The following is a 15,452-nucleotide window of genomic DNA, read 5'->3' on the forward strand; positions in this document are numbered from 1 at the left end:
GTTTTGCATAATATTGCCCAACAAAACACCAGAGAATGTCTAATAGGGGCCATTTGGGGGTCCTTATACAGACGCCATAATACCGTATGTTGAAGCACGGTACGTCTGACTACGGTAGCCGTAATGCTCCGACAATTCATCAAGCGGTGCGGCTTCATAGCTTACCAAAGTCGTACTAGAACATTCCGACAGATTTTTGAGCGCAGTGTGTAATGTTCTACATTTTCAATTAAACATCAGTTTTGGTGTTAATTGCTTACGAGTACTTGCTAGCGTCATTTATTGAACCGGCATCAACCTGCAGTCCACACGTATCTTATGTGTGACTGCCATCTACTGGTCAAACTTATCATTACACCATGTACCAACTAAAATTGCTTGGAGGTCGGTAAGCACAAGCAGAATTAATACGTACATTAGGCGCACCGGGTTATAAGGCGCACTGTCCATTTTGGAGAAAATTAAATGTCAAGAGTGCCTGAGTCTGGAAAAACACGGTACTCAAGGACAGAGTAACAAACTGAGTAACTTCCGATGTTATTTATTGGCTATATTTCAAAGTAGTTGCACAACAGTAGGTGTGTGTAGATGTGAGAGACTGACACTAATACTGCATGTGTGCAACTTTTACTGTCACTTGTCACGTTAGAATTGGTCTAAAGCAGGGGTCGGCAACCTTTACCACTCAAAGAGCCATTTTGGCAAGTTTCACAAATTAAAGAAAGTAATTTTCAATTTAAAATGAAAAACACCGCATACAAAGCTTAAATGTTTTGTGCTATGTTAACCAGGGGTCTCAGACACACGCACCGGCACGCACTTTAATGTGGAAATTTGATGTTAGTGCAGCCCGCGAGTTTTGAATGAATGGCGCTTGATAGCGTCATACTTGCCAACCCTCTCATTTTTCCCGGGAGACTCCCGAATATCAGAGCGTGATGACACTGCATTTGGCGCCCTCTACAGTCTGCCCTAACAGTGTACCTGCTCGACCACACGTAGAATGCAATTTCAGCTTGCTCACGCAAGTGACAGCAAGGCGTACTACCTCAGCAGCCACACATCTTACACTGACGGTACCAATACCCAGAATCCCATGCAGCCCTAACTCTTCCGCTCAACCAATGCACGGAGAGGGGGGGGGTGGTTGATGTGTGGGGGGATTTGGTGGTAGCGGGGGTGTATAATGTAGACCGGAAGAGTTAGGGCTGCATGGGATTCTGGGTAATGGTTGTGTTGTGTTTATGTTGTGTTACGGTGGGATGTTCTCCAGAAATGTGTTTTTCATTCTTTTTTGGTGTGGGTTCACAGTGTGGCGCATATTTGTAACGTAACAATGTTAAAGTTGTTTGATACGGCTACCGTCAGTGTAAGCTGTGTGGCTGATGAGTAAGTATGCTTTGCTGTCTCCTGTGTGTGCAAGTAATAAAAACATGCAACATGTGGCTGGACTTGCACGCTGTATGTAAATGCTATAGAGGACAATTACTGCAGTGCAATTAGGGCACGCCCTTTGTTTAGTAATTAGAGTGTAAATAGGATTATTTTTTCCCTGGGAGTAATCTATGAGAGACACTGAGATCCATAAATCTCCTGGGAAAATCGGGGGGGTCGGAATGTATGTAGCTGAGCCGCATCAGAGTGGTCAAGGAGCCGCATGCGGCTCCGGAGCCGCGGGTTGCCGACCCCTGGTCTAAAGTTAAAGCATCTAAAACTTACCGCAACATGTTTTCTCTCGTTGGAAGTCCTGTGGGCTGAAATATTTCTACCGACACAGATGATATAAATGTTGTTTTTCATAGTTTGTAAAGTAAACCTCGAAGAGCTGTGCTGCCCTGTCACTTTTTTAACCCTGCGGGGCGTCATTTGTGCTTGGATTGGTGGAGCGGAGTCATATGACAGTGCCCGCTGGAAGCAGTGTCTCTGGCCACTCAAAACAAAACGTTTTTTTGCATGCAGCTAAATAAATGTATTTATCGGAATAGAACTCCATGTAACAGTAAAATGACCATTTCTTCTTCACAAAATACTTGAGTAAAAGTATGTTGCATTAAAACGACTCTGAAAAGTACTATTCATCCAAAAGGTTAAAGCACCATAGCATTCATTACCTCCCTGCTTGACACTCAGCATCAAGGGTTGGAATTAGGGGTTAAATCACCAAAAATGATTCCCGGGCGCAGCCACCGCTGCTACTCACTGCTCCCCTCACCTCCCAGGGGGTGATCAAGGGTGATGGGTCAAATGTAGAGAATAATTTCGCCAGACCTCGTGTGTGTGTGACAATCATTGGTACTTTAACTTATTTTAATCCAGATGGTGGAATATTGGCGAGACAAGTTCTCTTGATGCTCCTGAAAATGTATCTGGCAGTCATATCCCATAATTGCATTTAGATGTTAACTAAGTGTACTTGGAACACCCCCTTTCCATCGGCAGACTCGAGATGCCTCCTGGTGTCATCTACAGAACTGGAGCTCGCTTCCCTGCATAGACAATGTGGATGAAGACAAATGAAACTATTCTTTTCATCACCTCATTGCACATGTCGCCCTGGTCCATCATTACTTTCATCATTACATCATTATTTACATTATCAGCAAAAAGAAATATAAAAGAACTGCTGATCTTCCATTAAAAACCCTAGCATGTTTCCTCATGCTCTTGCATTTCTTCCAGGAAAACATCAGTAGAAGAGGACGTAAAACATGGGATCGCATTTGGCTAGTCTTTTAAATTTTTTCCCTCCAACGTCCATCCCTTTTCTTTGAAGTCTGACTCATGCAAATGATCGTTGCAAATGACTGTCCCAGTTTGATTGGAGAACTCCACACTTTCCTGGTCATTTGGAAATGTATGCAGTCCTGCCCCCTTCTTTAGTTGTGTTGCTGCAACAATACATTTTGGATCATTCCTTCACATTCGGCTGTAAAATTAGATTTGTGATGCAGATGCCAGCAAAACACAAACTACACAATACGACATTGCCTCCAGTCTTCTCAGCTGGCTGATGAAAGCACCGCCCACATTTTGGAGCCCGAAATGTTGGAAAAAAAGCATGCTTTGGGTGGAAATGTACCTGTGGACATCATTTTTAGGTCCAGAAGTATGAAATAAGTGCTAGTGTCAGCATTATAGGATAACTTTTAAGAAAAAGGTATCAAACCTAAATAATAGCCCAAATTTCAGTTCTTACTAAATCAGCCATGTTTTGTTTCCTAGAGCGATGGAGAAGCTCAACGGCTCCATGATGGAAAACAGCGCGTTGAAAGTATCTTACATCCCAGACGAGACCGCCGCACCAGAGGGTCCTGCGCCAGGAGGTCGGAGAGGGTTCAACACCCGCGGGCCGCCACGGTCCGGCTCGCCGAGCCTGGGCGCCCGCCCCAAAGTGCAGTCGGACATCCCTCTTCGCATGCTGGTTCCCACGCAGTTCGTCGGGGCCATCATCGGCAAGGAGGGCGCGACGATACGCAACGTCACCAAACAGACCCACTCAAAGTTAGTAAGAAGAGAAACTGTCATTTCCCACTTTAATTATGGAATGCCATCACTTAAAATCCTTCATTGCAGGATTGACATCCATCGGAAAGAGAACGCAGGTGCCGCCGAGAAGCCTATAACCATTCACTCCACGGCTGAAGGCTGTTCCAATGCCTGCAAAACCATCATGGAGATCATGCAGAAGGAAGCACTTGACACAAAGTTGTGAGTTTGCACACTATTATTGCTGCACATGGCCATTGAGACGGTTTTATTATCAGTGGTGGAATAGAAAGGAGGCTGCATGGAGCCTAAAAATAGACCAGAGGTCTTATGGCAGCTCATGTTCAATGTGAAGGGCAATTGAACTCCACACGCTTGTGTTTCGTGCAGCACTGAGGAGATCCCGCTGAAAGTTCTCGTACACAACACCTTTGTCGGAAGATTAATCGGGAAGGAAGGACGCAACCTGAAGAAAATCGAGGTGGACACTGGGACCAAGATCACAATCTCACCGTAAGATGGATTTGTTTTTCTTTGCCATGGAGACCGTCGGATGTTTACTCTCTTGCTGCTCGCCCCTTTCCAGTCTGCAGGACTTGACCCTGTACAACCCAGAGCGGACCATCACGGTGAAGGGCACCATTGAGGCGTGTGCGAGGGCAGAGGAGGAAGTGATGAAGAAGATCAGAGAGTCGTATGAGAGCGACATGGCTGCTATGAACGTAAGTGTTCATTGTCGCAAAAAAAGACAATGCCGGTCAATTTCGTCTGTTTTATTTTCCTATATCCGATTTTTAATGTCAATGTGAACAGTGCAATTTCCAGTTCAAGTCCAGGCAATCCTTCGACTGCCACCTGAACGCTCCAGTCGCGTTCACCTGACCAATACGTCATCAAATAGCGCAAAGCGTTATTCTTCGCCAAAATAGACTGTTGACAAATGAGCGGAAAAGTAATGTTATAGGAAGTCAAGTCAAAGTTCCGCCACTCCTGTCTCCGACTGCTCGCCCACACGCTCTTTGGAGTGGACGTGGAAACAAATGTCCTGCAAATGCCAGAGCCAAAGTGCTTGCCCTCTTCCTTCTTAATCTTCTACACCAGGGATGGGCACACTTCGGCCTGTTGCTTCCTTAAATCCGGCCCGCCAAATATTAGAACAGAATTGAGCAAAGACCTGTTTTGAGAATTGCCACAACAAAACTGATACTAGACTTGGACACACTGGCAAAAAGGGTGATCAACAACACAGAATGTAAGTGTTAACCCTTTAATACCATTTCTGTTATGATAATGTTGAAAAGAGATGTATTCTCATTAAAATGCCCATGTTTGAGAAGTCTACTCTTAGTTTCAATGGATATGAAATGCATCATGTGTTTGCCCGGTCAGTCTGTCAAATTCAAAAAGCCAATGTGGCTCTTGAGCCACAAAGTTTGCCCACCCCTGTTCTACACGCAACAATTCTCTTGAGAAAATGTTGACATTGATTGCACAAAATCCTTGAAATTGCCTCAAATGTGCCAGCAATAAGACATACTGGAATGAAAGCCATGTGTACTTTACTGCAGCACGTGTGGCATCGTTAATTCATGTCTGCATGCAGGTTAGATTGCCTTCCCAATTTAATGTCATGTAAACGATGACAAAAAAAGATGGAATTGGACAAAAAAATCCGAACGTGAACATAGCCTAAAAAACACACTAAATACTTGCAACCGGGTATCTCAGTTGTGTTGCCAGTCAAAGCTGAGCAGGAGTTTATAGCGCAACTGTCATTAAAGTTATGGCTGTTATGCAAATATGTTAAGCAGCTGTAATGCTTAGATTTTTATTTGTTGAGCTGAGTTATAGTGCCACTGTTTTTAAACACTTCAGAAAGAAGAAAGTCTGTCCACATGAGTGGAGGTAAAAAACCCCCACAGCTGTTACGTGCATTTTGCCCAATAGAAGCCTGAAAAAGCAGCAGCCCCAAGCTGCCTTGGTAGCATTTTCACAAGTCACAACATCAATATACACATGTATTCAATATTGTGTACTTTATCTTTTAAAATCGGCACCCAGGGAACTTCATAATAGTTTTTTTGTTTTTGTCTGTGACTTTTTGGTCTGCATCAAATGAAACGAGCACTTGTACATTACCTTCATTTTCTCTTGTTAAATACGGTTGCACCTTTCTTACAACACAAAATAACCAGCTCAGTTTCATCCACACGCCAAAGCTGACAGAGTATTTGTGTGGACCTGACCTGAACTTGTTTCTCCACAGCTCCAGTCTAACCTGATCCCAGGCTTGAACTTGAATGCTCTGGGTCTGTTTCCCAGCGGCGCGCCTGGCATGGGTCCATCCATGTCCCATGTCCCCCCTCCTGGTCCCGGCGGCTCAGCGTATGGCGTAAGTGACGGCCTTTCCGTTCCAATCCCTTTTATTAGCGTGCGCCGCAGACGTGCTCGGGGTCAGAGCATTGCCGTCTGCCATGTTAGTCCCCACTTCCTGGCGACGCCTTATCTTTTTCTTCCCGTAGTGCAGTCCTTATGGGGCCGAGGGGCCATTTTGGGCTTCAATGATGTCGGCCAGTAGCCAGCCCCTGGCTGTAAGTCACCCGTCCCCAAAGAGCTTTTGCACGGCTTGTGGCTGCTTGCTGCGGGATGACATGGCAGGGTAGTCGGCACGTCACTGTCTTAAGCTTCCACTTCCACCTGTAGGCCCTTCTGGGCCCTTTAACCTACAGCGTGGGCACCAGCAGCTTCATGATGAGAGAAAAGGCTTCCCTCACACAAAGACAAGCACGATGGAGTCGTTGGACCATAGCTGGCGTATGGATTGGAGTATTGGTCTCCATCCAAAATCAATGATGTTTGGAGTGTGGCTGACTTGAGCGCTGGGAAACAGCGGCTGTGTCTTTGAAGAGGAGCAAGTCATGTGCTGTGGCATTTTGCATGACAGCTTCTTATTGTATTTGAGCTCTTTTGTGCCTGTAAGCCAAAAGCATAAAACTAATTTGTTTGTGGAATGAAATTAATAATTCAACACACCTGAGACTTCATAGTAAGGCTATTTTTTCCACACAATATTTTGTACATATGCAAACTAGCTTTTAGGATAACTTTATTGTACAGATGGGAAAACTGCTTTCCTCATCCAATTATGCAGTGTGAACCTTTTTTTTTATTTATTACTACTCATTGGCCATTGGAATGGAGTCATAGCGCCACCTGTTGCTTTGGCATGCGCTTGTCGGCTTGAGTCCTTTTGTTCATGTGAACTAACGCAATTCTCTAATGTAATACGTTGCAGGGCTGGGCGATATGGCTGAAAACTATTGCCATATACTTGTTTGGTATTAATGATTGATATTTTTATGACCAATCAAAAATAGGGAGTACATTTTTTTGACGTAACCTCCCTCAGTTATCAAGGCATGGCAAACAGTCAATATAAACAAAATAGTAAAATCCCATTGAAAACTTGAAAATAACCTTGAAATTAAAGTGCAAAAAAAAAGGAAAATGTAAAAAATGCTGAATAAATTGTAAGAAAATAGTGCAAAGTGTGAAAATGTAAACCTAAAGAAACCTGAGAATAACTATTTTCTGCTTTTTTAGTGCCAAGACGTTACAGCTGTGCTCTTAAGGGTAAACACGGCGAAGGTGGACCACATTGGTCTGACTACGGTCCCTTTTAAAAAGCCCAAAAAAGTGCCATAATGTCAAGGTTTTAGCCACAATGTTTTTGCTTTCTGCAGCACCTATTTTTACTTTCAAATGTAATAGGTGACACTGTTACCTGATTGGCTGTTAGTGTGTTACTCCCACTGATTAATGATCACTTGTGTTGCTCGATTTTCAGAGAGCAGGTGCGTTGCTTCAATACTTCTGCTTTCTTCCGACACAGAAGAAACATCTTGAACCTGTTTTTTTATTTAATATTAGGTGTCTGTTGCGATCTTGTTGAATCGCCCTGCCCTAATACATTTCTCACGTGCATAATGCTTATTTACTTGTATTGCAGTGTGTGTTGCATGAATGAGTGCACACAGTCCCAATTAGCAGCGATGTGTTCCTACTCACCAGGGACACCCGGAGTCTGAGACGGTCCACCTGTTCATCCCCGCGCTTGCCGTGGGAGCAATCATCGGAAAGCAGGGTCAACATATCAAGCAGCTGTCGCACTTTGCCGGAGCCTCCATCAAGGTGAGTCTGCCGAGGACACACTAGACTCAATCGAGCGATTGGTGGAAGCCAGAAGGTTTCACACCGCCGTCTGTCCTTCAGATTGCCCCCGCGGAAGGAATGGATCCCAAACAGAGGATGGTCATCATTGTCGGCCCCCCAGAGGCTCAGTTCAAGGTGTTGTAGCCCCACATGGCGCTTGATAGCCAGTAGGATCTTCTTTTACTCCACAGAAAAAGACACCGTTCATTCTATGGTTTGGCTGCAGGCTCAGTGTCGCATCTTTGGCAAGCTGAAGGAGGAGAATTTCTTTGGACCCAAGGAGGAGGTGAAGCTGGAGGCCCACATCAAGGTTCCCTCCTTTGCTGCCGGGAGGGTCATTGGCAAGGGTGGCAAAACGGTAATTCACAAAGACACGCGGTTTGAATCAAATCATCCGTTTACAATAGTCGTCGTCGTGATGTTTGCAGGTGAACGAGTTACAGAACCTGACCTGCGCTGAAGTGGTTGTGCCCAGGGACCAGACTCCTGACGAGAACGAGCAGGTCATCGTCAAGATCAGTGGACACTTCTTTGCATGCCAGGTGGGTCTCACTTTCTACAGTCATCAAAGATTCAATTCACATCATTTTCCAGAATCGCTTTGTTTTCAAAAGACCCTTCTTTAGGCTAACTGCACCTGTACGTCATGCATCAGCAGCCCAGTGGAGTTTTGTAACCTCCTCTTGAAAAGGCTCAGTTACCATCCATCCATCCATTTTCTACCGCTTGTCCCTTTCGGGGTCGGGGGGTTGGGGGGGGCTGGAGCCTAGCTCAGCTGCATTCGGGCGGAAAGCGGGCGGGGTACACCCTGGTCAAGTTGCCACCTCATTGCAGGCTCTGTTACCATTTATATCCCAAATATCTGGATAGCAGCCAGTCACTTGGCAGAAGTCACCTTCCCATATAAAGGGGCTGTTGGCAATTTTTTTTCAAACCAAAAAATATTACGCTGTTTTTTTTTTTTCTGTAGCCAGACCGGTTTCCTGACAGTATCGGCTACAACTGTGGTCTTCCCCAGAGGTTGTCACTGAATGTTGCTGTGACGTGTCTGCTCAGCTGATTCAAACCGTTTTTGGTGCCGTCTTCCTGCTTGTAGTTGCAGGCTGACGGCAGTCTCACCTCTTCAGGACTGTGTCCCAGGTGTGGGTAGGTTGGTGCGCCCCTTCGTCCCAATTCAGTCTGGGGGGCGCGTTTGCTGATGTGGGTGCTGACGACCTGTGCATTGTCTCAATTCGTGAGGTGGTTCTCCCTCTTGCAGGGGTTTGCTCTTCTTCTGTTTGTCTGGTGGCCTATGTGCATGCTTCCGTTTCACATGTTCTGTGCTCTGTCTTCCTGATGCTAAAGGCTCTTCTGGTTCCTACCAGTTATGATTTGTTGCACGACAAACAAGGGATCTGATATATTACGTTGCATTTGTGTTCTTGGTCTAATTTGTCCTTAAGGCGGACTAACAACGGTCTTAGTTTAGTGTGAGGTTTGACCCCAGTATTGATGAGGACGGCCACACCCTCCGTTACGGAAAAACACACACAGGTGTGGCTATAGGAGAAAATAAATGCATAAATCTTTGAAGACCTAATTGGGCTGCAAAAATTATAACCTATTGAATAACATTTGTTGGATGGCTTGCGATAGGTAACCTGACCTAACATCTCTATCGTGATATACATTTGCTAATGAATATTGCTAATTTACATTTCGCTTGTCCCTGTTAAATTTACGGGACCCAGCTAGAATGTGTTAACATGCATTATCACGATAAGACGATAGTATTACAAGCTGTCATCGGCCAAATTTGTATCATTTATCGTATACTGTATATCGCGCTACCCTACTTGTCACTCGCCACTGTCTCATCTACACTCACACACAGGGAGCGGGTGCACTTGCACCAAGGCAGTCATGTTTAATACTATGCCCTAGATATTAAAAATTAGATAACCGGCATGCACGTGTTACATATGTGCGTAGTTGTTATAAGAGGGTGGAATATAATGCTTACGACACTTTAGGCGCCCTCTAGGCTTCAGCGTAAAGGTTGCAAACAGCCCCGTTAAGGCAACGCAATACATTGTAAATTACTACTACTAATCCCAGCGATAATGGGGGGAACAGTACATTGAAAATAAATAATAATTTGCTCTTTTCTAATAGTAAAATTGTAAAAATAGAATTAAATTATTGAGATGTATTGAATGGGTTTTTTAGTCTCGAGAACTAGGGTGTCCAAACTTTTTCCACCAAGGACAGCAAAGGGAAAAGTGAAAGTATACATGGGCTACTTTTTAATATTTTTTTGTTTTGTAAAAAAAAAAAAAAAAAAAGGTAAAAACATGTAATATATATTTAAAGACAAAACTTTGTCAGCTCTGTTATGGGTGACTAAGTACAATATTAGTTTTTCAGATTTCTCATTGCATTCCTATTGTCTTTTTTCTACATTTTTACTAGGCCTGGGCAATGTTCCAAAAAAATAAAGTTAGTTTTTTGTTTTTGTTTTTTACAAAAAATGTGATTTACAATAATTTTTTTCCCTACTTTTCAAATGAACCAATGAATACAAATGACAAAAGCGAGATTTGCTTTTATTTGATCAAAAACTAGTTGTATCTGTATCTTACACTCAGCAAAATTCTAACTTGTATACTATTGTTCTTTTTCGACCAGATATATATTGTACTTTTTATACAATAATTTTTCAAATAATTGAATGAAGAGCTTCCTCTGGGAGGAAATACTTCTGCTTGAATAAAATACTTCCGTAAACAAAAATGTAGCTTTGTAAATCGCACGCAAATGAATAATCCTCTCCAACATTAAGGTTAGCACTGCAAACTTAAAATGTCCGCCCTGTGAAAATATACTTCTGTAAATAAAAATGTAGCATTGCACATTGCATGCAAATCAATAAACTCCAATAAATAGTAAATAAATAATCAGATCAATAAGGTGCAAACTTAGAACTTCTGTCTTGAATAAAAATGTAGTATTGTACATGGTATTCAAATAAATAATCAAGTAAAACATTTAAAGGACTATGTAGTTTTGGTAAGTATATAAAGGCACAGAGGTGGGTAGAGTAGCCAGAAATTGTACTCAAGAGTGCTGTTACTTTAGAGATGTATTACTCAAGTAAAAGTAAGGAGTAGTCACCCAAATATTTACTTGAGTAAAACTAAAATGTATGTTGTGAAAAAACTACTCAAGTACTAAGTAACGGATGAGTAACCTGTTCGTTTAATGATGACGGCAAGAATTAATGCACAAAAACTTAAAAATAGCAATGAGCAAATTCAGAGCCAGGAATATCTCTTAAGCAACTAAAACAATAATATATATTAAATAATACATTAAAATAAAAAAATTAAGGCAAATTGAGCCACAATAACTTAACAGCAGTAGGCTCAGGCTCAGTAGGCATTGATTGATTGATTAATTGATTGATTGAAACTTGTATTAGTAGATTGCACAGTACATATTCCGTACAATTGACTACTAAATGTTAACACCCCAATAAGTTTTTCAACGTCAATCAATTACTTAATAAATGACCAAGTCAAGGTGATCTACCTCATATATACATATACATACACACATATTATATATATATATATATATATATATATATATATATACAGTATATAATTTATATTTATTTATTTTGCCGTTTTTGTTCACATGTTAAAGGTGTTTTTAATGAATATACATGCATGGTTAATATATAGATTCCTTTCTTTCATGAAGACAAGAATATAAGTTGGTGTATTACCTGAGTCTGATGACTTGCATTGATTGTAATCAGACAGTAGTGCTGATAACGTCCACGTTTTCAAATGGAGGAGTAAAAAAGTTCCTCCTTTCGGTCTAATACCACACGAAAGTGGTTGGTTTTTGGCATCTTTTTTGTCCAGCTTCCATATTCTTTTTTATACACTTTACAAGAAATACATTGGCGGAAAACTCCGTAGCTTGCTAGCTTGTTTGCGCTGGCTTTCGGAGACTCTTATTTTATTAGCGCAGGCGCGATGGAGCTGCACTTTTATTGTGAAGACAGGAACTGTGCGGTCAGTCTTAAAGCTTTTGAGAGAGGTACGGTTGAAATAAAAAAAAGTGTATTTTTTCCTTCACACTTTTGATTGATTGATTGAAACTTTTATTAGTAGATTGCACAGTACAGTACGTATTCCTTACAATTGACCACTAAATGGTAACACCCGAATACGTTTTTCCAACTTGTTTAAGTCGGGGTCCACGTGTGACGGTCATGTGACCGCCTGACTCTGTTTGATTGGTGAAACGTCACCAGTGACTGCATCTGATTGGTGAAACAAAGCAAAGCAAAACAAACAAAGCGTGCATTAACAGATCGATAAAAAATCAGTAGCGAGTTGAATGTAGATAAATGGTGCAGAGTAAAAGTAGAGTTTCTTCTCTATAAATATACTCAAGTAAAAGTATGTTGCATTAGAACTACTCTTAGAAGTACAATTTATCCCAAAAGTTACTCAAGTAGATGTAACAGAGTAAATGTAGGGCGTTACTACCCACCTCTGTAAAGGCAGACTTTTCTCTGAAGTATCCTGGGCTCCTTGTTAGTGTGTACTGATGTTGAAGACAATGTACACATCATATATTAATGATTAAATGCCTCATAATTCCACAAGAGTTTTGCAGCAGCATTCGAGCTGTCCAGTTTGGATGTGCAGAGCCACTGTTTTAGTGATCGCCCTGTGCATTGTTCTCCAACATGTGTAGGAGTCGTCGTACGTGCATCCTCATATAAATGAGTCCACCACAGTAAGACGCTTCTTAGCTGGTGTTAGTTGTTGCCATCTTGTTGGCCTTGTGAAGAGTTGCATTTCCCCCACTCGGCTCGATACTGTTTCAGATGCTGGAATAAGTTTGTTGTGCTGCTGCCTTTTTAAAAGAAACTTGTTGCCGCAAATCTAAACCACTGGCAAAAATGGTCTTTTCTTTGGAATAAATGCCTTGTTCTCGTTAGCATTAGCATTAGCCATGTTTTGCTAGGCTTGTGAATCTCCTTACTGCCATCTCAGTACATTTTTAAAGTTATATTGAGTTCCATTGAAGTTTTCATGACATAGCTTTTAAAGTGTAACAAGTGTTTTAGGAGCATATGATGTGTCAAAGCTCAGCATGGCTACCCAACACAGTGCTTTTTTGGCACCGACCGAGTCCCGCTAGTCTTACTGGGCACCTATTCACGTAAAATCCAAGTGTGCCACGTTACGGCAGCTGGGTTGCGCTTGATGTCATGCCGGGTTGCCAACTCTTTGCACTTTGGCACTTGACAGTCACTCCAGCAGCACTGAGAGCAAACTCAAACTACTTCTAGGTAATGTTGCATTTTTCAATGCCAACAAATTGACTCAAAACGCTCCATTGTAAGTAAAGTCAAGCTCCACCGTTTCACAAATGCGTTAGCTTGATGTCAATATACATTGGCTTTGCTATTGACATGCTACTTATTAGCATTAGCGATTTTATATAGCAATTTCAACATCTCCAAATGTGTAAATTAAAACTACAACGAAGATAAATCCATCAAACTATTTATAAAGCGCTTGTTGTACATAAAATAAATGCGACACAGTGCTTTACAAACTTAAACAATACCCCGATGACCCAGATCCCCCATTATCACATACACACGCACACAACATACCCAAATACATAAACAAATAATGCATGGCTGACTACAGAGGAGCCAGGTGAGTAAACACTATCCCAGGAGCCATCTGCACCAGGAGGTCATCAGACCATGGTCACCAGGACGCTGACACAAAGAGCCCCCTCAAACATGGCCGATAACCCCTGATGCAGATGGCTCCCTCTGAGGAACGTTGGAGGGTAAAAATAATAAAATCTGTAAATGGTAAGAACCATGAGTAGAGATAAAGGATAAAATACAAGTAAGACATATGAACGTAAGAAATAAACACGAATAGAATGTGTACAGTAAATATATAATAAATAAATAGAACCAAATAAAATATTGCATAACTAAAGATAAAAAGTAAAGTACCAATGGCTTCAATCAAATTAATTAAGTATTGGGTAAAAGCCACATCAAAAGGGTGGGTCTTAAGTAGAGATGTCCGATAATGGCTTTTTTGCCGATATCCGATATTCCGATATTGTCCAATTTTTAATTACCGATTCCGATATCAACCGATGGAATTAAAACATTATTATGCCTAATTTAGTTGTGATGCCCCGCTGGATGCATTAAACAAAGTAACAAGGTTTTCCAAAATAAGAGAACAACTTCAACTCAAGTTATGGAAAAAAGTGCCAACATGGCACTGCCATATTTATTATTGAAGTCACAAAGTGCTTTTTTTTTTTTTAACATACCTCAAAACAGCAGCTTGGAATTTGGGACATGCTCTCCCTGAGATAATCCTAATACCCACTACAACTATGGGAAATACTATACTTTGACTTTCACAAAGTGCATTATTATTTTTATTTTTTTAACATGCCTCAAAACAGCTACAAAAACAATGAAGGCACACAGCTTCAGTCCAGAGTATACAAGAGTAATAAAGTAAACAATAACATAGTCCTCCTTTAGTAGACTGCCTGGCATACTGTATAACAGGAAATTATAAACTGGGCTTGTATGAGTAACACAAATGTGCTGCAAGCGAGTGGTGAGTGCTTGAAGTGGCCTAGCAGTCAGCCAGAGCTTCTGAAATGCTGCGTTGAGACAGGGCACCTCCACTCACTGCAAGCTGCTTTCGGTGTTTGCTTTTCATCCATCTTCCACTTGTATTCATCGTGTATCTCATGGTTCTTGAAGAGGTGGGAGATCAAATTGCTCGTATTAAAGGAAGACGTCTTGGTTCCGCCTCGCATAACCAACTTTTTGCAGTCATTGCAAATTGACAGTTTTTTATCCGTCAGACACACTTTAAAATAATCCCAAACCATAGACACGGTGTCGTTAGTCAGTCACCGAGCAAGCTCGCTTGTTGGCCACGGCTACAGCACCAGCAACAACACACTCTTGCTGTTGTTATACTCCGCTCGCGGTGGTTTGATAAGGTCAAGTGTCGCCAGTAAACCTCTCATGCTGCAGTCATCAACTCCTGTGTTGTGTGTGGGAGAGGAGGCTCTCCCTTCTCCCCTCTCTCACACTGACTGGAAGAAGCAACTGCTCTGTACTGCTCCCTACGTCCGTGTTTTACAGGATATGTACCGCTTCGTACAGCAGCGTTTTAAAAAGTAATTAATTTTAGTTTTTGAAACCGGTACCGATAATTTCCGATATTACATTTTAAAGCATTTATCGGCCGATAATATAGGCCGGCCGATATTATCGGACATCTCTAGTCTTTAGCCTGCTCTTAAACACATGAACTTTTGGAATAATTAGGAGATGAGTGCCGGAGGTTTATTGGGTAAAAGCAAATCTGAAAGATAAGAAGGCCCAATACCATAACAACATTTATAAACCATAAGAACCACCTTTTAAAATTGATCCTGAAAGACACGGGGAGCCAATGCAGAGATTTTAAAACTGGTTTAATGTGAATCCGCCGTCTGGTGAGATGCTTGTTACAATCAAACGGCTGCTGCTTAATAAGTACAATACTTACAGTATTATAGGGGTGTAACGGTACGTGTATTTGTATTGAACCGTTTCGGTACCGGGGTTCCGGTTCGGAGGTGTACCGAACGAGTTTCCACACGGACATATTAAGTAGCGTAACGCACCTTGTGTAAAC

General features: G+C 41.9%; 1 protein-coding gene across 2 annotated transcripts in view; it reads left to right on the forward strand.

Moving 5' to 3' along the window:
• LOC133635867 (insulin-like growth factor 2 mRNA-binding protein 3) overlaps window positions 1-15,452 on the forward strand; it is a 35,046-nt gene that overhangs the window by 11,672 nt on the left and 7,922 nt on the right. For both annotated transcript variants that reach the window (XM_062029270.1, XM_062029271.1), the window contains exons 7-15: window positions 3,223-3,501; window positions 3,574-3,708; window positions 3,877-3,999; window positions 4,073-4,208; window positions 5,753-5,878; window positions 7,558-7,677; window positions 7,759-7,833; window positions 7,925-8,056; window positions 8,127-8,240. In XM_062029270.1, the coding sequence (XP_061885254.1) occupies window positions 3,223-3,501; window positions 3,574-3,708; window positions 3,877-3,999; window positions 4,073-4,208; window positions 5,753-5,878; window positions 7,558-7,677; window positions 7,759-7,833; window positions 7,925-8,056; window positions 8,127-8,240 (1,240 nt within the window). The remainder of the gene's footprint in view (window positions 1-3,222; window positions 3,502-3,573; window positions 3,709-3,876; window positions 4,000-4,072; window positions 4,209-5,752; window positions 5,879-7,557; window positions 7,678-7,758; window positions 7,834-7,924; window positions 8,057-8,126; window positions 8,241-15,452) is intronic.

The sequence above is a fragment of the Entelurus aequoreus genome, linkage group LG20 (genome assembly GCF_033978785.1).
Source record: "Entelurus aequoreus isolate RoL-2023_Sb linkage group LG20, RoL_Eaeq_v1.1, whole genome shotgun sequence".
Lineage (NCBI taxonomy): Eukaryota > Metazoa > Chordata > Actinopteri > Syngnathiformes > Syngnathidae > Entelurus > Entelurus aequoreus.